General features: G+C 42.8%; 2 protein-coding genes across 9 annotated transcripts in view; one reads left to right on the top strand and one right to left on the bottom strand.

The window, feature by feature from the left end:
• Positions 1–18,924, bottom strand: part of KCNQ1 (potassium voltage-gated channel subfamily Q member 1) — a 322,417-nt gene extending 303,493 nt beyond the window's left edge. For 4 of the 8 annotated variants that reach the window (XM_083462724.1, XM_083462723.1, XM_083462721.1 and 1 more), the window contains exon 1: positions 38–2,830. The gene's annotated coding sequence lies outside the window, so the exon portion shown is untranslated. Of the gene's footprint in view, positions 1–37; positions 2,836–2,999; positions 4,060–18,866 lie in introns of those variants that run through there. The other 4 variants (XM_083462720.1, XM_083462722.1, XM_083462725.1 and 1 more) reach the window with 4 other exon arrangements.
• A 534-nt stretch (positions 18,925–19,458) lies between these two features.
• The window catches only part of TRPM5 (transient receptor potential cation channel subfamily M member 5), a 44,894-nt gene continuing 39,374 nt past the window's right edge, over positions 19,459–24,978 (top strand). The window contains exon 1 of the mRNA XM_083499223.1: positions 19,459–19,543. Within this exon, the coding sequence (XP_083355349.1) occupies positions 19,517–19,543 (27 nt within the window). The 5' untranslated portion in view covers positions 19,459–19,516. The remainder of the gene's footprint in view (positions 19,544–24,978) is intronic.

The following is a 24,978-nucleotide window of genomic DNA, read 5'->3' on the forward strand; positions in this document are numbered from 1 at the left end:
TGTTGCGGCAAGATAAGGTACTATATATATTATATACCTTGTTATTTTCAGCTCTATTCAGAGGCGGTTCAGAAGTTCTCCAGATGCTTTGCATGAGTATGGCTGCTCCCTTCTGATAAACACTGATTTACAATGTATTATAATAATAATAAATTGTTCTTGCAGTGATAACACTTTTACAAGCCACACTTAAAGCTTACTAAGACAACACTTAAGGGCTTCAAATTATGCTGGACGACTCCTGTGCCAACAAATGTCGCAAAACATGACGTCACCTCACAGTCACAGCAGCATGACACTGACATCACAGCACAGGTAACTAGGGCAATAGTTGTGAGTGCTGCGTCTCTCTGTGTGTGTGATCCTAATCCCATATATCATCATAATAGTTCTTCTGTGTGGTAAAAGAGGGAGTAGGCTGAAGAGCCTTAGATCACTTTAACAACTGTTTTAACTTACATGGCTCCTTCCCCCCACCTCTCTCTCTCTCACACACACCCCAAATTCTGGGAGCTGTGGTTCATTGAGGGGTCTGAGAATTCCGCTGGAGTGATGGAACGATGATTAAGGCAATTTAAGTTTGTAGCATAAATATGGTGATACTAATATGCTTTACAGCTAGGGCATCTTCATGATAATTTTATACATTTGTCAGTTTCACTGAGGGCTGCTGCCCCTGCTCACTCTGCTTGTTACCCCTGCCTACCCTTTTGCCAAATGCCCTTCCCCCATACAAGACACACACCCGGTCTTTATACATCACCTACCTGGGTCATCACCTATCCTCCCTCTGCCCCCGTACAACTATCTTTGTATTTTGCCTGATAAAAGTTTTCCTATCCTCACACACAGTGATGGCCCAACGCAAACTACCACCATGCATATATTTGCATCACTTGGACCCATGCTGTTGGACACAAAAAAAGCTTTTTGCTGGATTTGAGGCAAAGTTAGAAAACGAACGGTGCTTTTGCTCTTGAGTTATTTTATGGGTAATAATGACTGGAAAGATAACATGTCACAGTTGTCTACACTACAACATGTTACTTCTACCACAATTTAACATTTATAGTATGCTCAGATAACGTCAACTATAGAGGAACAACTCATCAAAACAAATTACTTCATTCACTATAATGCCTGGCAAGTGATCTCATGTTGACTCTGTATGAAGAAATATATGCTATGATAATAACAGCACTGATTTCCTCCCTACTGCCCCTATATTTATATAAGGTTCAATGGGAAAGTTTATGTTTTGCTGCTCTAGGTGTAAAAACTCCCAGAATATATATATACAGTATTTAAGTTTGCATCTGGCTAAAAATCTATAGTCCCATATAATGAAATTAATATATGTTTCTCCTAACAAATGCAGGTAGCACAGTAAATAATCAAGAAAATATTAAAAATAATGCTTGGGTCAAATATCAAACCTTGAAGCCCAGAATAATGTAATTGAGGTCAATGGGATTGTTCCAGAGTAAGTGGCTTAAGAACTGCAGCAGCGATACTGCAGAGTGGCGATACTGTTAATTACATAATAAGCATTTGGAATCCAGGAAATAATTCCTTCAATTATAAAGAGCAGAGCTGGAATGTTATGTGGAGCATGCAGTGTCTTCAAATGCAAACACTTGTTTATATAATACATATGTTGCAATTGCTGATTCCTTCTGAAGCATAAATATCTTGCCCTTACAAATCATAAGCACTGTGTTGTTTCTATTATTATTTATTATTATACATTGCATCAAAGCTCCTGTGTCTGTATTTGTTATCTTTTGTCCTTTGTACACAATTCAAAGTGCACACCCTCTCTCTCTCTCTCTCTCTCTCTCTCTCTCTCTCTCTCTCTCACACACACACACACACACACACACCATTCCAGAGCAATTTGTTCCATACAGAATGGATTGCACAAATTTCCTCCAAGCATGTGCAGAGTGCTGTACCATGGCTATGTATTCATTCTCCTTGGCCTCAAGCATGGCAACGGGGTCATAGTGACAAGGTGCTGTTGTTTTCATCACCATCCCTTTGCCATGCTAAAGACCTAGATAAAAAGTAAAGGTAAAGGACCCCTGGACAGTTAAGTCCAGTCAAAAGTGACTAGGGGGAATGACACTCATCTCGCTTCCAGACCAAGGTAGCCGGTGTTTGTCTACAGACAGCTCTCCGGGTCTTGTAGCCAGCATGACTAAACCGCTTCTCGAAATGGATGGGCTCACAGCATTAACACCCCAGAAGGTTTGTTCTTCCCATAGTCCCAGTCTTGGATTCAAGCAGAGATCAAGCATGGCTTTCATTCTTTGGTTTCTATCTGCTTCTAGCCCAGTGCACTCCTATCTCTCTCTCTCTCTCTCTCTCTCTCTCTCTCTCTCTCTCACACACACACACACACACACACACACTTTTGTCTTTCCCACTTCCAGCCAGATGAGGGAGAGGGGACCCACCCATTTGCCCTCTGGCACAAAGCCACTTCCTTCCCTCGTACCTACGGGACCGCCTCTCCTGGTATGCCCCACGGAGGACCATAAGGTCCATAAATAGCAACACCCTAGAGGTCCCGGGCCCTTAGGAAGTTAGATTAGCCTCAACCAGAGCCAGGGCCTTTTCAACACTGGCCCCGGCCTGGTGGAATGCTCTGTCTCATGAGACCAGGGCCCTGTGGGATCTGATTTCTTTCCGCAGGGCCTGTAAGACAGAGTTGTTCCACCTGGCCTTTGGCTTAGAATTGGTTTGATTCCCTCCCCCTCTTTCTTTTTCCTTTCTCCTCCCGTGAAGAGGCTGCATCCTAATGTTTTAATGTTGTATCTTAATCTTTTAAATTGTATTTTAATCAACTTGTTTTTATTATTGTTAGCCGCCCTGAGCTCGGTTTTGGCTGGGGAGGGCAGGGTATAAATAAATAAATAACAATAATAATAACAATTATTATTATTATTATTATTATTATTATTATTATTATTATTATTATTATTATTCTGTTATACTTACAACCATGCTTAGGCCCACCAAGAAGCAGGCCTGGCTGCTTCAACAATTGAATCCTCCATTAGATTTTAACCTTTGCTGAATCTAGGACCCCAGGAATTAAAAGGGACTCAGGCATCATACAGCCTGACCACCTCCCGTAGCCAAATTCACATCTTCACATAAGACTTGGAACTTGTCCCCCCCCCCCTCAGTTTCTCAATATGCTGAATTCTTCACCCAGTACATTTTCTATATTTGTGTGTTTCCATTTTACCTTCTAACTCAGGTATGTGTGAAGTTTAATGTGACAATCTCACACCACTATTTCCCCCCTCTTCAAATAACCACTCATTTTGTTATTTTCTTCTTCAATAAGATAGAGAGCTAGGATTCAGAAATATGAAAATAGATTTTACCAGTACTGCAGATCCATTATATGTTAGAAATATTTGTTTAGTATCATAAGATAGAGTCATATCCTTCATCTTTGCCAAACAAGGTGATCTGTTGTGTATGATTGAGAGAAATATACTGTACTTTCTTATTCATATTTAATTTCCCTTTATCTTACGTATGATCTGGGCTGGCCTTTCGTATTTTGGCACACACTAGCAAAACATTAAAATATCCTCCATGGGACCTTGAAACTCCTGGCTCTCCTCGTTAATTCTGACAGGCCATGAAACTGTTTTTTTCATCCCCCTACCATGTCAACTACTGGTAATTGTGCATAATTTGAAGGGAGTAACTAGCAGCCAGCAATCAATTCAACAGCCATTTAGGTGGGTTCTTTTAGCTATTCCTTCATATTAAAGAGATGTCTTTGGTTATTACCTATACAAAAGAAATAAAACACAATTATTTATGTTAACCTCCCTAATACAAGTCATTGCCCATAGTCACACTGGGTCACCTTTCTCCTCAGTGTCTCTCAGTTTATTCTGGCTACCTGGTGCTAGCAATTTGCTGCTTAGCCCTAAAAGCTTCCTATGTCAGGTTTTATTTGTGTAATATCTTGCCCAATGAAGAGTTCTGATAACTTGAAAGCGTTCACATTTTTGTAGCATTTCATTTGCCAAAATAAAGGTATCGCTGAACCGTTGATTTTGGATTTTGTTTTCATGAGCCTTGGCTTTGTGTGAACTTTTGGTCTTGTCTTCCTCTCCTTCCCCTTTGATGCTATGTAGAGATCCAGCACACTTCCACTATCCACATGGGGACGACCCACCTGAATAGGGCCTGTGTAGGTAAAAGCCAGTGTGACCCCCAGATTTTCTTGTGGTGACTCTACAGTTCTGTATTACCTATACCTCTACCATGAGAGATATAACCAGCCACCTCCATTGCTACAGCTTTGGCAAACACAATTTTTTTTTTAATGCATGACTGCTTTTAATGAGGATATGCAAAAGGCAGAGTGCTCTGTTTCTAGTGGGGTGACCAGCCAAGAGAACTAGATTAGAAGTTGGGACTTGTATAAAATATAGTGCTAAGTAACCATCTGGCCAGTACAAGGATTTATGCTTGTACAATGGAACTTTCTCAACACTCTTCCTTTTAGCACTCACCCCATACCCTCCTTAAATCTGCTCCAAGATGTGTGTGAGGAGCTTATAAACACAACTCCTTTTTGTGAACCGCCCTGAGACCTCCGGATATAGGGTGATATATAAATTCAATAAATTGCAGTCCCGTGGACTGCAAGAAGATCAAACCTATCCATTCTGAAGGAAATCAGCCCTGAGTGCTTGATGGAAGGAAAGATCCTGAAGCTGAGGCTCCAATACTTTGTCCACCTCATGAGAAGAAAAGACTCCCTGGAAAAGACCCTGGTGTTGGGAAAGATGGAGGGCACAAGGAGAAGGGGACGACAGAGGACAAGATGGTTGGACAGTGTTCTTGAAGCTACCAACATGAGTTTGACCAAACTGTGGGAGGCAGTGGAAGACAGGAGTGCCTGGCATGCTCTGGTTCATGGGGTCACGAAGAGTCGGACACAACTAAATGACTAAACAACAACAACATAAATTCAATAAATGACAACAACAACAATTCCCAGTGGAGGATTTGTAGTGCTCTGGGTTTGCACAAAGTCAATGCAGGGGTGAGTAAAAGAGAAGACCGGTTGCACATCAGCTGTGGCTGTGGTATGGAAACAAGAAGGAAGGAACGCTGAGAGGGTGAAAGTGGTGGTTTAAAAGCAACTGCAGAGATCCTTCACACAATGTAGTTCACTCCTAGCACCGTGTGTTGTCTTCAACAGGAAGTTCCAGATTCAACACAGTAGTTTGGAACATACATTTTATTGCAAGCACACACCCATACATGTACAACATCCATCAACTGAACTTAACCTTCTCTAACTGAACAAAGAAACTGACAGGCTTGCTCATTAGAATCTATTCATCTTGGAAAGACAGTACCATATATCATCCTAGGGTGGGTGTGCAAAGGGAGCTGCAGAATAGGAGAGAGGAGAAGGCATGGAAATGGGGGTGGTCAGCATACAACGAGAGAGTTGAGAGAAGGAAAGAAGAGGAAGGAATAATAATAATAATAATTTTATTACTTATACCCCACCCATCTGGCTGGGTTTCCACAGCCACTCTGGGTGGGTTACAGCATATCTAAAAACATAATAAAAACATCAGGCATTAAATACCTTGATACAGGGCTGCCTTCAGATGTCTTCTAAAAGTTGTATAAAAGGAAAAGGGGTGGAGCAAGAAGGTGAAAATGAGTGCAAAAGGAGCTTGCAGAAAAAAGGAAGGGGGTGGCATGGGAATGGGGCAAAAATGAAAACAGGGATATGAAATCAAGAGTAGAATAGGAGGGGATGGTGGCTTCGTAATTGGGCAGAAGTTGAAAAGGGTGCTGCAGTCTGTGAGAGGAGGAAGATGCAGGAAGTTTTGTCCTCTTTCCCTGACCTTTGCTTGTTTCATAGGTGTTTGGAAAACATTCAAAACCCTGTCAGTAGTTTCTGTGTGTACTGTAGTAAAAGTACTACCATTTAACTGGGGACTTGGAAAAGTTAGCCAAGTGTCAGGGAAATGATCATTATAAAGTGAAATTACGGACAAGGTTTCCCAACAACTATTGGAATCATTCTGCGAATAAGAGCAGACAAAGGCAAAAATGTGCAGGGAGTGTGTAAGGCATTATTTGTGACCTCCAGAAGACAGTGTTCTGGCTTCTGAGGCATGGTTAGAACACTGCGCTCCAAGACAGAAAAGCATCTGCCAGACAGAGAAAGTTCTGGCTTCTAAAATCTGCAGCTTGCAGGCAGAGATTTGGCTGGTTATTCTGAATGAATAGGGGCTTTACTAGTGCTGTTTTCTGTGGGTACTCAAGAGTACGCAGTACCGGCACCTTTTATTTTTTCAAATGTTATAAGTGTGGCACTTCATGGTGAGTACTGGCACCTTTTTCTTTTAAAAAGCACTGGGCTTTGTTCAGTGGTAGCTTCCTGCTTCAGGAAAGCATTTCTGCTCTTGAAAGGGAAGACACACAGTTTTCACAGATTGCTCGCTACTTACAGCAGTCCTACGTACCATATCCCATACTATTGGAGCAGGGATCTAGTCCAGGGGTCAGCAACCTTTTTCAGCTGTGGGCCGGTCCACCGTCCCTCAGACCATGTGGTGGGCCAGACTATATTTTGAAAAAAAATATGAACGAATTCCTATGCCCCACAAATAAACCAGAGATGCATTTTAAATAAAAGGACACATTCTACTCATGTGAAAACACGCCGATTCCCGGACCGTCCACAGGCTGGATTAAGAAGGTGATTGGCCCACAGGCCTTAGGTTGCCTACCCCGATCTAGTCCTTAAGGGCAGCTTTTCAGGGAACACAGGAGGACTGCAGCAGGTAGAGGAATTGGTGAAAACCAGGTGCTCTATCTTGCACAAGTGGAAGTGCTTTTCACTAGCATTAACCCCTCACCGTGTCTCAGTTCCTCCTACTCCTAGCACTCAATTCTCCCCAACATCCTTGCAGCACAGAATTGCAATTCACTTATTCTTAGGGTCTATGTGAGAGGCACCCACTTTCACCACCCAGGGCCAGCCCTTCCATTAGCGGCGAAAATGCAACAAATCCAAATTTACCGTGTCTGAAATTTTACACAGACATTATCTAAAATCACTTCTCCATAAACACAGTGGAATTTATTTCTCATAACACTTGCATAGGGTTGGGCTGCAACTTTAGGATTATAACAGGGAGATGCTCACCAAATGGTAGGAATATTTAAGCAGGAACACAAGAGGAGTACTGCTGAATCAGATCAGCAGCTTTCCCTGTTCCTATACTTAGTTGCTACTGTTATTTAGCTACCCACCATGATCCTAAGATTTATTTTCTGGTTAGTCACTACAAGTTGAGACCTTCATAAATTTGTATGTGAACTTGGCAGAAGGGTTTAAGCCCAGGTTTGCACCAGTTTACACTTGGAACTGATTCTCATTTGCCTTGTTGCCCCCCATTTATCCAGTTTGGACAGATCCTTTCAGAGCTCTTCAGAATTTGCTTGTGTCTTCAGCATCCCAAATAATTTGGCTTCAGCGTCAAACTTGTCCATTTCGCTGCCCATCCCACCTTCAGCACAGCTCACCTTGCCATTGTGAGCAAATAGGAGAGAAGGCAAAGAAAGGTAGTTGGTCTATTGATGTCATGATGGCTAGCCCTTTATCCTGTACTGAGACAGATTTAAAATCAACTTCCTCTGTCCAATACAGTGGTGCCTCTAGTGATGAACTTAATTCGTTCCGGAGGTCCGTTCTTAACCTGAAACTGCTCTTAACTAGAGGTGTGCTTTCGCTAATGGGGCCTCTTGCTGCCACTGCACTGCCAGCACACGATTTCCATTCTCATCCTGGGGCAAAGTTCTCAACACTCTTCCAGGTTAGTGGAGTTTGTAACCTGAAGCATTTGTAACCTGAGGCGTTTGTAACTTGAGGTACCAATGTACTGAAATTGGCTTCCATGCTATATTAAAGTTTAATAAGAATTAGTTACATGTTGTAAAATTGCTGGCATGGAATGCTCCTTTGGAAAGAACTACAGTGGTACCTTGGGTTACATATGCTTCAGGTTACATACGCTTCAGGTTACAGACTCCGCTAACCCAGAAATAGTGCCTCGGGTTAAGAACTTTGCTTCAGGATGAGAACAGAAATTGTGCTCTGGCGGCACGGCGGCAGCAGGAAGCCCCATTAGCTAAAGTGGTGCTTCAGGTTAAGAACAGTTTCGGGTTAAGAACGGACCTCTGGAACGAATTAAGTACTTAACCCGAGGTACCACTATATATTCAACAGCAATGCCAAATTGGAAATCTGCCCTGTTATTCCATTCGTGGTTTTGCATGACTGGGGGGGTGGGCGGAGAGAGAGAGAGAAGGCAAAAGAGCTGCGTCTTTGGACTCTGCGTGGAAGACAGAGAAGGGAAGAGGTGTTGATTAATGTGAAAAGCATGAAAGGACAGACGAGACCACAGAGGAGGATCTTGGTTGACATAGGATTAAATCCATGACAAATGTGAAGGATGACTGGACCGGTGCTTGTGAAGAGGCAGCAGAGGAGGCCAAAGAGATGAATGCCAAACAGATAAACTTGCAGCATCAGTTTATACCAATCCATCCAAATTCATTGACCTCCAGAGGAAAGCAAACTCGTGGATAGTCAGCCCTTATGTCCCTGCATCTCGACTGCCTTTACAAATGAGGCAAAGTGAGTGACTGCAGTCCACCAATAAACATACAGACTGTTTCTGTTTTACACTTACTTTATTCTAATAGTATGATCCATCTATTTTCAACTGGAAGCAGGTGCTGCTGAGTTAAATGGGACTTTAGATTAACTATACACAGTTTTGCAGTCTAAGAATCCAAATAATTGAAAAAATCTCTGCTGAGAGATTGCTGCAGTCCAATCACTGCAGTGCAATCTACACTTTTATTTTATTGTTGTTAAGATGACACTATTCATGTCTTACACCTGTTACTGCCCTGTCAACCATTAGGCTGAGGATGACTCATAACACTGCCTATCGCCAACAATGAGAGGACATTATTGCTGGCAAACTAGATTATACACGTAATGATGCAATTCTAGTTCCTTGTTTGTAGTCCACATTTCTGAAACCTCACCCTCTTGGATCTACACTATTAATTTTTTATCCTCTAGAAATTCTCACCATTGCTACAGATGCATTCCTGTTCCACTGGATGTGAGGAGGCAGGCTGGCAATGACAGATTTAATAGTTTTGGAGATCAAGGGTGAGCTCTCTCCAGGGCATGGGCCAAGAAATTCCCAGAAAACTCCAGTTTGGCAGAAAGAAATTGTCCAAGACTAGTGCCCTGACAGCATGCCAAGGTAATAGGTTTCGCCCAAGGGAGGTGAAGGGATCAGGAACAGGCAGTCCAAATGCCAGTTAGGGTGGAGTGAAGAAAGAAGAGCAAAATGGCCCTCTATTATTTTATCATTCTGCTGTTTTCTTATGAATTATGTTTTTTCATTGTGAATTTAACCCACTTTAGGATTACTCTTTGTAACGCAGAGTGGGTAAGAACTGATCTAAAGTGAAAACAAACCTAAACATGGTTAAGGTGCAATGGTGAGAAAAATGCAAGGCAGCCATTCATCACTTTGACAAGTGAAGGCACCGCCCCATGAGCTTTAATTGAGGTAGATGTCAAAAGAAGGGGCCCAACCTTGGAACATCCAGGGACATGTTTGGGAAAAATGGGAAACAAATAATCAAGTTGCAGCAGAGGGCCATGCAGGGCGGCTCAGGAAAGACAAAATGCAGTCACCTGCGTAATACTGTATTGTGCCAGCCCTCCTATCCATGTGTTCTGAATATATGGAGGTGAGGGACCAAGCGAGCTGCCCCCTCCACACCTGACTTCTTGCATTGTGTGGGGAAATCTGAAGGAGACTTGTCAAGGGATTCAGTGGAATGTGCTTACAGTTCTTCTCATGATCAGAAACCATGACTGTGTAGGATTCTCTGTTGCGGAGAGGGCTGTAAGCATGTTTGGCATGTTTGGCCAAGAATACTTTGAGTGGAAACCACTGGATGGCAGAGGAAATGGAGACACTCAGTGGCCCCATGCCCTGACCATGGATATACATTCAAAATGCTTAAAGAAGACTATTATTGCCCCAACTTTCCATCTTTCACCTGTGATGAAGCTGGCAATGGGTTGTGGTGAAATCTGTCCTCCAGTTTCTAAAAAAAAAAATCTTCCTTTACAAGAGAGACTTCCATTTTCTTCTGCTTCATTCAAAGGGCCCTTGAGCATTTCTTTATAATTTTAGTGGGTGTGTGGGGTTGAACTCACCTTAGTATTGCAAGGGGGCCAAGGTAGGGTGCACCCGTGCTTCTTTCCAGGAAACATTGGCTTACACACGTTGAATTACTAGTAGTTTAGTAGGTGAAAAAAGGGCAAAGGACTTCTGAATGGTTAAGTCCAGTCAAAGGCAACTGTGGGGTTGTAGTGCTCATCTCGCTTTCAGGCCGAGGGAGCCAGCGTTTGTCCACAGACAGCTTTCCGGGTCATGTGGCCAGCATGACTAAACCGCTTCTAGCACAACAGAACACCGTGACAGAAACCAGAGCGCACAGAAATGCCGTTTACATTCCCGCCACAGCGGTACCTATTTATCTACTTGCATTGGTGTGCTTTCAAACTGCTAGGTTGGCAGGCGTTGGGCCAGAGCAATGGGATCTCACCCCGTCATGGAGATTTGAACCGCTGTCCTTCTGATCGGCAAGCCCAAGAGGCTCAGTGGTTTAGACCACAGTGCCACCTGCGTCTAGTAGTTTAGTATATCTAATGTTGCTAGTGTAGATGGTGGCTAATGTCCATTTTTGTTTTTTAGAACATTTATAATCCCGCCTTTCAGTTACATCAATGTTCAAGGTGGCTCATGAGACAACTAAAATCAGTATTAAAGTAAAGCCAAATTAAATTAAATTAAAGCCAAGTTAAATATAAAATACAACACCTTACCTCCCACCTGTTCCACAGGGTTCTACAAACTGGGGCAGATTTTTCAGTGAGGGGTTTTGGCAGATGTAAAGCAGAGGGGGATTTGGTGAAAACCACTCCCTCCCTATTCAACTGATGGAAGGAATTGCTGGATCAAAAATGCCTTCCTTCACCAGAGTGGCACAACTGAATACATTTTTTTTTCAATCAAAATTTTCTCTATAGACTTTATGGACTGTTGCTTCCTTTGAGTATCACACCTTTTTAAAGGAAAGCATTCCTAATGTATGAGTTCTAAACGAACAGGTTTTCAAATGTTTTAAGCTTCTGAAGAAATAAAGAAAACATAATGGTTATGTACTCAAGGTTTACAGAGCAAGTCTGACTTGGGGGAGGCAAGACAAAAGGCTTTGAAGATAAGAGAAAGAGAGCCAAACTTGTGCCTGGAGCCTTTCTTAACAAATAGTTTTTGTGTTGCTGAGTTTCCTCCTCCAACACAGTATGTTTACTTAGTTATGCAGTAATTGGTATTGGCTCCCATGCAAAGGTATTTCAGAAAAGGCCACTTGAGAAGTTACCAGATCTCCAGAAAAAATGTGCTTTGGGATTATTGACAATGACATTTATTCTGAAGTAATTCCAGTGGAAGTTACTCCGGATTAACTGTTTTTAGGACTACATCTTAATTTTAAGTGAGCCAAACTAGAAATATTCTATATGTGTTGAAGTGAAACCCAAATCCTTTTGATTTCTGTGGATCACAGGTAGGGGTGTATGGCTTTGAATTTTGGTCATCCCTAATAATCCACTTTTAACATTGTGGTATTTCAAAGAATGGAGGCAAAGCTGTCCAGAGGTATATTGTTTGCCAGTCAACACCCTTCTGAAACAAACAAACAAAAACCCCAGACCGTCTTTTTATAGCCTAAGCATTCATAGACTATGGTTGTAAGGTGAGGCAGGAATAGAATTTAATGGATTCGGAGGGAAATGCATTATACCTTATGCCAGGTGGCATCATGTAGAGAGCTGTGGTAGGGTAGCAGAAGACATTTCAGGAAGACAGATTATTTTGATCCAGTCTGATTTGGATACAGACCTGGCCCCAGGACCGAGTCTCTAGTGGTTGCCCTGGTGGATGGGGCAGGGGGAAATACAACCTTGCACTTGCTTATTGATTTCTCCTGCATGACATAAATAGCACAACATTTAATTCCTTCCTCCACACAAGCAGAAGGCCATTGTTCTGAGGATTCCTACGACTGAAAGTAGATCAGGCAGCCGAAACCAGATCAGGCACCGGGAAACAAATTGTATGTGACATCTTATGTCTGTAGTGTAGGTAATTCAGGTGATTGCTAATATATAGTGTACGCTGGAGGCTGCACTGCAGGAATTTTTATTTCTTCGTTTCTATTGTACACCAAGAGAACACTATCACTTCCTGAAAACACATACACTAAGCTTCTTTGTTGCAAGTCACAATGAAGAATGCTAATGCCATAAGTCGATTTGTAACGAGAGAAGCCGTGAGAGAGAGAAAAGTCTGTAAACATCAATAAACGTCTGGACAAAAGGAATGCCAAATGATTGTAGGAAGCTAAACTAGAAATCGTGTCACATGAACCTCCCAATGCAAACAGTAGTGGCAAAGGAAAAAAACCCAAAGGTATAGCAGAACTTTGCTGTGAAGTGGCTAAATTTACCAAGCTATAAATTTGGGTTACCCTAATCAAAACATGACACACAATTGGTTTTTCTGTAGAATTTTCCAGAGAAGCACTTCATCTAGCAGTATGGGGATCCCACAGTGAAACTGCTGTAGAATCAAAATCTTCCCACTGTCACTATAGCAGAAGCCTCTTTTTTTGTTGTTTAGTCGTGTCCGACTACCCAGAGCACACCAGGCACTTCTGTCTTCCACTGCCTCCCGCAGCTTGGTCAAACTCATGTTGGTAGCTTCGAGAACACTGTACAACCATCTCATCCTCTGTCGTCCCCCTTCTCCTTGTGCCCTCCATCTTTCCCAACATCAGGGTCTTTTCCAGGGAGTCTTCTCTTCTCATGAGGTGGCCAGATTATTGGAGTCTTAGCTTCAGGATCTGTCCTTACAGTGAGCACTCAGGGCTGATTTTTGTAAGAATGGATAGGTTTGTTCTTCTTGCAGTCCATGGGACTCTCAAGTGTCTCCTCCAGAACCATAATTCAAAAGCATCAATTCTTCGGCGATCAGCCTTCTTTATGGTCCAGCTCTCACTTCCATACATCACTACTGGGAAAACCATAGCTTCAACTATACGGACCTTTGTCGGCAAGGTGATGTCTCTGCTTTTTAAGATGCTCTCTAGGTTTGTCACTGCTTTTCTCCCAAGAAGCAGGGGTCTTTTAATATTGTGACTGCTGTCACCATCTGCAGTGATCATGGAACCCAAGAAAGTAAAATCTCCCATGAAGGGGCGAAGCCTCTTACTATCTTATAATGCCTTTGTCTGGGAACTCTTCTCCATAACACAGTAATATAGTGTTGCATGCCACCCCAATCTCCGAGCAGTGTGAGATCCCCGGGGATCCAAGTGCTTTACCCAGGTTTCATGTTTTCTCTTGGGAAAGAGGCACAGCAGAAACTGTGGTGTCTTTAGGATATATGGCTTATTTGCACATATATACAACCTGAGCCTACAGTGGAGGGGTTCACAGCATCAACACCCCAAAGGGTCTTGTTTCTCCCATAGCCAATGCCTTGAATTCAAGCAGAAATCAAACATTGTGCTCTGCCTCTCTGATTTTCCAGCTTGCAGCTTTACTTCTAGGTCACATTACTGCCAACTCTCAACTCTAAAACTCTGGCTTTTTTCCTTCTCATGAAGAGCTGAAGGAAGAGCCCCTCCCATTTTCAGTCTGGCACAGAGACCCTTTTCTTTGGTTCTCTTAATGGCCCATCACCCAGGCGATTACCTGAATACAGGAAGCTAGCCTGGTTTATATTTTAACATGAGTTAGATCTAGGGGTTATGTAGGTGTCTGGCACCCACAAACAATAATCAAAACCTAGTAGGTCCTGCAGCTCTCAAAAGACACCTGCTACCTAACTTGCAAAAAAATTTGACTTCTGCAGGTTCTCCTTATGAAAGAGTCTAGTCATGAAGACCTATGCTGGTACCTTTTCTATAGCAAAAATACGTTTCATGACTTTCTGAGAACACTTAAGTAGAGAAGCAGGGGAAATGGAGCCCTACACAGCCCGCTTATTGATGTAGCAGCTCCTTAGATAAAGCAAATGTTGATGACATTCGGAAGCTGTCTTTCAGATACAGTAGTAAACCGTATTCTTGGAGATCCCTCTAGTGGCTGAAGTAAGAGTATAAGCCATTCTACAGAGTATAGTGGGCTTTGCATCAAAACCCCTTGTTTCATGGTTAGCAATGTCTGTAGAATATTTTTTACAAGATTTTCTCATGACAGCAATCGTACAACTCTTTCACTTAGATATTCCTCAAAAACATCTTTGAAAGTAATTATTAATTCTGGAAAGCGCAAATTCTGTCTTACGATGTTGATGAATTTCAGGCAGGAGATAAAAAAAGTACACTCGTTCCAGTTATCTGACACAGAGGAGCAGTAAAGTAATACAGGTGGACTCGTATTGTAGCCATTCCCAGGGAAGTAGGGATGAACCTGTGGCCCTCCAGGGGTTGTTTGCCTTTAACTCATCAGCCCTATAGACAAAGAGGAGTAGGATGATTGGAGTTGGCTCCACCTGTGACCTATGCACATATTGACCTAGAGACATATTGATTACATGGTGCAGGAAGGAGTGAGCACGGAACATCATTAGAAGGTGATTGATGAGAGCTTGGAGTTTGGAGGAGGGAGGGGAACACAGATGGCGTCACAGGATGAGGTGGCAGGTTCTGGAGGCAGAACTACTGCATAATCACCCATCACCCTGTAAATAAAAGAAGGTGTCCTGCTCACACTAGGCTCTTAAGTAAACAGGGGACTTACCAGCAACAATACCCATGGGGCAAGCAGACAGAGCAGCATCCAGGGCCAGAGTCCAAGCAAGCTGAGCTTGCAAAAGGCAGGAGGCAACATCAGAGCAGTTCAAGGTCAGGATCCAAGCTAGAAGAGTTCACAAGAGTCAGGCAGTAACTGAAGCTACTGTAACAAACCCGAACCTCAGCTGACTCCTATCAACCCCCTTCATACCAGAGGTCTCCTTGGGAGGAGTGTATTACTTCTGAGGGGATGTACTTTACTTTACTCCGGAGGAATCCTTTCCTGCAATCTCCAGGTGGGCCAGGTTTCCATCTAGTCTTTACAATAGTACTGCATTTGCCTTGGGTTTGGGATCCAATTCAGCCCCAAAGTTTGAGGCGGAACTCACCTTGGGTGCAGATGGCCCTTTCCCTTGCCTTGTTGCAGTATCCCAGATAGAGGCTGACCTAGGACTCAGTATAAGATCAGGGTCTCGTGTCCACCCTCTGATAAGGGCTCTCCTGGCTGAGACATGACAGAAAAGTAGCTTCACTGTGTGTGTGTGTATGCAAAAGCGCATGGGATGGGATGCCAAACTGGCTCTTGGATCCGAGTGGAATAAAGCCTAGTTTTACCTCTTCCCAAAGGCTTCCCGGTAGGATTTCAGAAAAACATTAAACATTTATTTCTCCCATGAAAATATAATACAAATACACCAAGGTATCCTGATTCAGAATACTTTCAGATGTGGTGAGAACACGGATGATTTGGCAATAAAAGATAACATCTTATTTTCCTGCATATTACTTGAAAGGTGTTTCATATTACAGCTATGAGCAAACAAGTCCTTCACACATATGCAACAACTTATAATAAGAGGACATTAGAACACATGCAATTCTCCCCTGCCCCCATAAAAAAATAGCATCTTGGTGCACCTGACTGCAGAATTTTACCCCAGTTGCTATATGTATTAGATTTATATTATCTATTCTCTGGTTTCTCTTCAGATCATAGAAATATTTTTCCTTTTTAGTTTCACATTATCTGTGTTATATTTGTTGTTATTTTTAATTGTCATATATACAAACGTTTTAGCTGTTTTTAAAAAGGCTGTTGCTATGCATATGCTTTTATTCTACTGTAAATCACTTCACCGGGTTATGGGAAGTGTTTCATAAACAACAACAACAAATAGGATTCCCTATTCAAAAAAACAAAATAACCACAGGCTGCTACTCTGCATTCAAAATTTGCAATTACTACTAGCCATGTATTCAGTGTAGCAGGTCTAAGCCCGTGGAACTCTCCCTAACTGAGATTAGACAGCCCCCTCCTTGCGGAGTTTCAGACACATGAAAAATACGTCCTTATTTCAGCAGGCATCTTAAGGCAGTGTTTGGCTTCATCGTGCATTTCCTACTACTCTTACTCTTCATGTGGTTTATTTATTTATTTATTTATTGTAATTGTATGTGCACTGCTTAGAAACATTAATGATTAAGTGATGCATAAATACCTTAAATAATAAATAAATAATGGCAACCATGTGTCAAGTTTCCCCTCCCCTGAATGCCTCAGCTCCTTTCCCAATTGTAGGGGCAGAGAACAAGGAGGTAAGCTCAACTCCATTGCAGGGAGAAATGATGATCTTAGACTCTCTGGATATTGGAGAAGAAGGGCATTTCCAGAAACTATTATAAGCACTACTTGTTTACATATGGAGCAAGCATTGTAGAGCAGGAACAGGAAGGAAGGAAAGGATATTGACTCAAAATCAGACCTGGTTTACATTCCACATCAGATAAGTTTCTTAAGACACAAATTCATATGTTGTGAAACATGTAGTAGTAGCAAATTCCAGTGGGTTAAGGCAGATAAACTTTGAGGGGGGAGCATACTTGACAGAGTGAATCAACTAATTTATGTAGTAATCCGCTGTGACTGCAATTCTTAGCTCACCCTTCTTTCATTAGGGAACTCCCAAGATGACATAATCAGAATTGCTGCATCACTCTCCTCAAAAAACAAAGCAAACAAACATCACTTACATTTTCTTTCACAGGTTCTGTAATAATAAACTAAATGGTTGAGAATTTCCTTCCTCTGTAGTGTTACCCCACAGTCTGACACCCAATGTAGTTTGCAGTGCAGAGCAATTTCCCTCAGGGAAGATAATGTTATTAAGGGTCCACTAGCTACAAATCATGAAGTGGTGCTGTGGTCTAAACCACAGAGCCTAGGGCTTGTCAATCAGAAGGTCGGTGGTTCGAATCCCCGCGACGGGGTGAGCTCCCGTTGCTCGGTCCCTGCTCCTGCCAACCTAGCAGTTTGAAAGCACGTCAAAGTGCAAGTAGATAAATAGATACCACTCCGGCGGGAAGGTAAACGGTGTTTCCGTGCACTGCTCTGGTTTCACCAGAAGTGGCTTAGTCATGCTGACCACATGACCCAGAAGCTGTCTGCAGACAAACACCTGCTCCCTCAGCCTACAGAGCAAGATGAGCGTGCAACCCCAGAGTCATCCACGACTGGACCTAACGGTCAGGTGTACCTTTACCTTTAGCCACAAATAAAAAATGACATACAGTGGTACCTCGGGTTACATACGCTTCAGGTTACAGACTCCACTAACCTGGAAATATTACTTCGGGTTAAGAACTTTGCTTCAGGATGAGAACAGAAATCGCGCAGCGGCGGCGCAGCGGCAGCAGCAGGCCCCATTAGCTAAAGTGGTGCTTCAGGTTAAGAACAGTTTCAGGTTAAGAACAGACCTCCGGAACGAATTAAATTCTTAACCCGAGGTACCACTGTAATACAAAATACACAAGATTGTTAAAACAGAAAAGAAAACAGTCATAGATTGTCTAAGTAAGAGCAATTGAAATATTTAGAAATATGACAGCTGAAATGTTTATTACATTTATGATACAGATCTTAATCTAGTGAGAATGGTCTGCTCTCTACTAAAGTCAATGGCAAAACATTGTTTTCCCACTAAGGCTTATGCCTGTATCCAGACAACACAGCATCAATATTATACAATTGAAAATGGTACAGATAACCACTTTTGCCTTCTCTGTGAGATGTGCTATAAAAAAAAGTTTCCTCATCAAAATGATACATCTAACCAAGTTATTCTGTGGTGGGAGAACTCACCTCAGAATAAAAAAGTTCCTTCCAGTAGCACCTTAAAGACCAACTAAGTTAGTTCTTGGTATGAGCTTTCGTGTGCATGCACACTTCTTCAGATACACTGAAACAGAAGTTGCTAGATCCTTCTATATAGTGAGAAGGTGGGGAGGGGTATTACTCAGAAGGGTGGTGGGAATGGGTGACTGGCAGATAGCTGAGATGAGCCTGTAGACGACTCTTAACGACTGCAATAGGTCTTACAGGAAAAGGCAAGGGGTGAGAAGGTGAAAAATGGCTTTGTCATGTATAATGAGATAAGAATCCAATGTCTTTGTTCAGACCAGGTCTCTCCATGGTTTTAAGTTTGGTAATGAGTTGCAATTCAGCAGCTTCTCTTTCCAGTCTATTTCTGAAATTCCTTTGTAGTAAAACAGCTACTTTGAGATCTTGTATAGAATGTCCTGGGAGATTGAAGTGTTCTCCTACTGGTTTCTCTGTTTTGTGATCCTATTGCAGTCGTCAAGAGTCGTCTACAGGCTCATCTCAGCTATCTGCCAATCACCCATTCCCACCACACCCTTCTGAGTAATACCCCTCCCCACCTTCTCACTATATAGAAGGATCTGGCAACTTCTGTTTCAGTGTATCTGAAGAAGTGTGCATGCACACGAAAGCTCATACCAAGAACTAACTTAGTTGGTCTTTAAGGTGCTACTGGAAGGAACTTTTTTATTTTGACTATGGCAGACCAACACGGCTACCTATCTGTCACCTCAGAATGTCTGCATGGATTCAAGGTTGCTTCAGGAGATGTGGCAGAGTTATGGCTTCTGAAAGAAAAAGTAAGCAAAATACTGCATTTTGCCTATCCACTAGGGCTGATCATGGTAAATGTTCCCTCTCCAGAAAGGTAATAATCCAACTATTTTTATAACATAACATAACATAACATAACATAATTATTCAGAGAGAACTATATTTGCTGGGTCAGGGCACAAGAGGCCCAGATGTTCTTATCTTCTCTGTGAAATTGCTTTGAAGTTGTGTGAAGTGTTTTCAGGTTTGTATGGGGTGTGTGTGTGTGTGTGTGTGTGTGTGTGTAGCCAGGTTTTGATGGTCATATGCCCCATAACTGCTTTAGTCACTGCAACAGAAATATTTCCCTATTATTTGGATATACATTTATTTGACTGGGTTACTCCTACCCATACCCTGGAAGCAGTGCTTGGTTTCCTTTTCCAGCAGGTGCTTATGTTGGTGTTAGGTGGCTGTCGTTTAAAAAAAATATTTTTTTTTAAAATGGGTAGGGTCACTTGGAAGGCTGCTTTGGTTAAAACAGAAACAGCTGCCTCCACAAGAGAAGGGGGAAAGCAATAATGCCTTAACTACCTGAAGCAGCTTCAGCATTGCAAGTACTGAATCATGTCCACCCCAAAAGATTGTCAGCAGGTAAGACAACTGAATGTTTTAAATGTACAGGCTACTATAGATTTAAGCCCATTTCTGCCGGCACTGAAGGTGATTAGATATTTGGTCATCTTGTGTGCATATTTCAGTGAATGCCCAAAATGATGGAGGTTGTCAAACATCAGCACAGAATGCTACAAAGCAGCAGACATCTGATGAATTCCTAGAAATGCAGAGATAAACCAGTGAATGTGGCCTGTCACTTAATGGTCATTATTGTCAGTATTTACTTAATATCACTTTGGACATTGAACAGATACATATGGGAAAGGAACTGACAACATTCGCTCATGTTTGTTGACCATCTCTACCATTTCAGAGTTTCACAGTAGCATACTCTACATTTACACGCTACGAACATACTACAGCCAGCTGCATAATAGATAAAATACTTGTCGCAGGTCGCCATAGCAAAATATATTCAACAACAAATATGTGTGTTTGTGCCAGTAATAGTTCTCAACAGCCAGATTTGTTTTAATTTTAACAACTTCTTGGTTGGTTGGTTGGTTGGTTGGTTGGGGAATGAATTTACCCCCATTCTCTGTGACAGTTGCCTCCTCAATTGCTCTGCCTTCTCTTTTCCAGGTTGAATTTGCCCACTTTCCCACTTCCTTCCAATCTTGTTTTCCATTTCACTGACTGCCTTTCCCCCCTTCCTCTGAACACCTTCCTGTTTGTCTACATGCTAAAGTATGGTGCCCAGAACTGAACACATTACGTGAGATGAGAATGAAGAAATAATAAACCTCATTACCCGAGGATAGGGAGAGGGAATGATTTTGAACTGCAGGGATGTACATTAGAATGAACATAAAGAAGGGTTTCCTACTATAAGAGCAGTCTGCAAATGGAATTGGTAGCTTAGAGAGGCTTCCTTGAGGGGCTCCTATTAAGTTGAAATAAGATCTATTTGGGATACTTTAATTGTAGCATGGTAATCTCAGATCAGGAAAGCTCCTCCAAGTCTGTGACTTGGATCATTTACACCCCACCCCATGGAGATGAACCCTAGCAAAAGCTGTACTTGTTAAATTTTGGTATAAGCAATTGGAGGGTCAATTTTCTATGCAGTTAATTTCTTGACATCACCACAGGAAAAGTGTGAGGTGCTTATAAGAAGGAGAGCTGGGCTCCTTCTGCAGCTGAAGATTAGCTGTGAGCTTAAGCAGTTGTACAAAACAGAAGGAAGCAAATGGCAGCTAAACCAATCTTGGTTGCAAGGAGTGGTGTGCAAAGGGACTCAGATTTCAGCTGTTTTGCTCAATTTTAAAAACAAAGCAGATGAAGCTAACTCAGCAAGGGCTGTCAATTTAAAGCACAAAGCCTTTCTGCTTCATGCAAAAGAGGTCTACACATTTGTATACACTTCCTCCCTAAACCTGCATGTGAAATTGAATACACATCCATAAATAAGCAGAATATAGTTGCTGTTTTACAAAAGAAAAAAAAAAACCAACTAGTTTTTCATCAACTGTGCAAACACAGACCTTCAAGAGAAACTATACAGAAGTAAAGAAAGTCAGAGCAGAATTATCGTGCTTACACTTATTGCATCAGTGGTAAGAATTCAACATGAACAATGTTGCATAGAACGTAGGACTGGAAAGTTTGGGGCTCAAATGCTTGCACAGGCCTAAAGTAAACCTGGTGTTCTGTCCCTTAAGCTAGCCTACCTCATAGGACCGGTGGGATAATTCTATGTGTATGCTACCCAGAGCACCTTCGTGGAGGAAAGATGAGATGTAAGTTTCATGAAAAAATGTAAAGTGCTGTTCATTGGCTGAAGTTTGCTGAAATAATGGGTGATTGAGCTACCATTCCATAAGTAATAAGAGGAACAATATAAAACCGATAAGTATTCTCTGGAAAATCTCTGCACATTTGCCTATCTCTTTCCTTGTGGGGCAAATAACAGGTGTGAGAAGAGTAATTTTCCTCAGGAAAATGGCAGGGAAGTCAGCCCCCACTCTGGCTGAAAAGAAAAAGGTGTATGAAAGAGGCAGGACCCTAAGCTGAAGAGCGATGGGTAGGGTAAACCGGGGGGGGGGGGGGAGAGGATATCAGAAAGAAAGGACAGGAATGAAAACACTGGACATCCAAAGACCACTGTGTTGGTGTTTCTCATTTAACTATACAGATCTTGGCTGTAGGCTTCATAGGTCACCTGTTCCCAGCTTCAGATGGGTACACACACCCTCAAACCTGGCCCAAGACATTTTGTTGCATGAAGCAAAATGGTGCCCTGACCTTCTCCTCTACCACCACCACCTGAGGGGACTGGAGATAACCCAGGGAGGCCCCAGTGTGCTGAAGGCAGAGGAGGAGAAAAATGGCCAGAAAGGAGCAGGTTGGGGCAGAAAGGTATGCTCCTCAGGAGCCTTCAGGGCCGAGGAGGAGGAGGAGGAGTTGAGTCTCAGTGGGTGGGCAGCTGTTTCTGAGTGGCAGAGGGCTTTCCTTCTCAGGGGGTGACTGGGATGGTGACGGCAGCTCCTATCCACAGGTGAAAGGAGAATGGCAAAGGCAGCCAATGCATGTAAGAACACTCCTCTTTTTCCAGATCTGCTGCTCCTCACAGCTGTCCCCACCCTGTCACCTGAGGCAACTGTCTCAGTGGGCCTAATGGGTTGGCTAGCCCTGAACCCCTCCTCCCCTGTTTCATTCCCACTTTTCCTTGACTCCAACCACTCCCATTTCCATATGCCTCTTTCATCCCCGTGTGTCAGCTTCATGAGAGCATGTAAGCAAATTTGGGCCAACTCACAGAAATAACAATAGTCAAATATCTCCAGCTATTCTTTGCCGTGTGACACTTTGAGAAATGAAGAGGCCAAGTGGGTTTTTATTTGCATCTGTATGTTTATACTGCATGCCAACGTGAGCTAAATGAAAAGAAAACCTTAGAAGGGATAATGTCTGTGCATTTGCCCAACAGCCAATTCTATAAACAGAAAAGTCATTGAGTCCTTGCCAGGCTGTGCCTATTTATCACCATCCCTATTCAGGAATATGGAGGGGAATATCATAGCAGAGATAGGAACGTAAGGAACTGCCTTATGCCAATTCAGATCATTGGCCTGTCTGGCCCAGCATTCCTTTGTCTACTAGGAAAGTTCTTCATCCTGCTCAGTATTGTTTGCGTTGACTGACAGCAGCTGATAAGAATTTCAGACCAGGGGTTTTCCCTGGAAATGCTGGGAATCTGCATGCAAAACCCTTGCCCAAAATAGGTCCAAGGAAGTCAGCAGTGAGACAGTTCAGTGAAGCTGTCAAGTGGGCCTAGTCTTGGTGCCTGAGGCATTATGGGAGAGCAAGAACGAGCAGCCATATTGGTTCCTGAGACCCCTTGAAAACGACAGAGCAGCTGGTAGGTTTAGCTGCCTAAAAACAATTGGGGAAGGCAGCTTCCTTTGTCGTGGTGCTGCGGGTTGGGGCGGGGGATGGAGGTGAGAAAAGGCTTTGTGCCTGTGTTGGCATGCCAGAGAAATTCCTACCCCAGTTAGAGCTTATGAACTAATTGGCAGCACACTCCCATTCCAGCAGCCAAAGCCAAACAATCGCAGACAATTTATTTCCTCCATGGGCAGCTAACAAAGCACAGGATCATTCAGGCAGCCACCATGACTCAACTGGATCCCTTCTGCATTCGTTGTGAAGTATTTCTTAGAAAGAGGTTTTGAAAAGTGGTTCAACGAAGCCACACCAGCCTTTAGCCTGCCAGACCATTCAAAACAGAGGCCTTAGGTCTCTGAGTCAGGCTCAGGGCCAGGGTTTGTGCATGCTACTTACAAGTGTGCTGCCCCTCACATGGTCATTGCTATGGGCTTGTGTGCACCTGTACACATCTGTTGCATTTATGTGACTTTAAAGAGCTGGAGGAAACCTTGAAACATTTATGTGACACTGACTTAAGCCAGGATGTGAAGAGTCAGGTTCTTCCCCTCTCATTGGCCAAAGCTGAAAATTAATATTAAAAAGCAAGGAATCTGTGGTAAATGTATTCAAAATTAGTATGAAAGCAGCTCAGAAGGAATGAGGTGCAAGGTAATGGCCAGGCCAAGATAAGGCCATCACGTTCGGATATTTAACAAAACATAAAATTTCCATCCAAGATGGTTGTCATCAGAAATGGAATGGGAGAATATCATAACATGCATTTATTTTTTATCTGAATCCAGAATGCACGCCTTCCGGGATGCATTCATGGGCAATTCACGTGACCCATGCTGCACTCCAGCTCCCAAAAAGTGCTTTTTGGGGGCTAGAGCACAGCACAAAAGCATGTGAGATCACGGCCCCAAAAATGGCCACTGAGATCTTGCATGAAAAAATGGGATGCCCCATTTTTTCCAGGGCACTTGGCAGGTATGGAATGTTTTATTTCTTTCAGTGGAAAACAAATGGCTATACAGGGAAGCAGTGCTTCACGAGGTCCAATTACTGTTTGCCTGGGTGAATCATAGCCAGAAATGACACAGTGTGGCCAGGCACAGGATTGTCACCTTTACTCAAAGGGTCTGGGCTGGCATCAGCATCTGGCATCCTGCTGGGGCCCTAGAACTCTGGCAGGGCTCATCACTGGTGCCTGGTGCTTCAAGCAATGTCCAACAGCTCGATCTCGCAGCCATTTTGATTTCCCAGAATGCCCTAGAGTGTTGCTACCTCAGGGGATTTGTGGGAAATTAAAACAGGGATACCAATGGAGGTGAGGACCTGCAGACAAATAAAGGAGGAGGGCACTGTTTGCCCAGAACCTTGAAAATCTTGATCTAGTCAGAGAACATTTGAAATGTTTAAATTAAAATATTCCCTGTAGTCAGGGCTTTTTTTCACCTGGAACTCAGTTCCGGAACCTCTTAGGTGGGCGCCATGGCCACTCTAAGAGAACAAAGGAGGCGTTCATGGCACCTCTTTTTCTAGAAAAATAGCACTGCCTGTAGTGATAGATTAAAAAGTATAGAAGTGAAGGAAGCCAATTACTTCAGTAGTCAGAAACTAGCTAAGTGGCAACCTAGATTAGAAAGCCTTAATAGCAGAGTTGCCTCTGAACTGCCTGTGGTAAATGCAAAAGGCATTGAAAGAGCTCGGGGAGGCCACGAACGCAGTTACTCCCAAGTATCTCTTCAGAGATTATAATAAGCAGATCACATGAAAACTGATTCACCTACTGAGGTTACCAGTGGGTCTAGGTTATGTTGAGTCATGCCCTGATGTGTAGGCGGCACTGGCTACTTTGTTTTTCCGACGGAGGTTAACACGTCAGACTAGTTTGCGATAGTTAGTAGCCTACTGCGTTTTAGTACCATAGCATACTTGGGTGGCCTCATTCTTCCCAGGGATATTCGAGTTTTCCTTCCCATTAATTAGCACACACTTCCTATAAAAGGAAATGGATGAACCTTTAGGTATCTAGGGCA

The sequence above is a fragment of the Podarcis liolepis genome, assembly GCF_965112155.1.
Source record: "Podarcis liolepis genome assembly, chromosome: 1".
Classification (NCBI taxonomy): domain Eukaryota; kingdom Metazoa; phylum Chordata; class Lepidosauria; order Squamata; family Lacertidae; genus Podarcis; species Podarcis liolepis.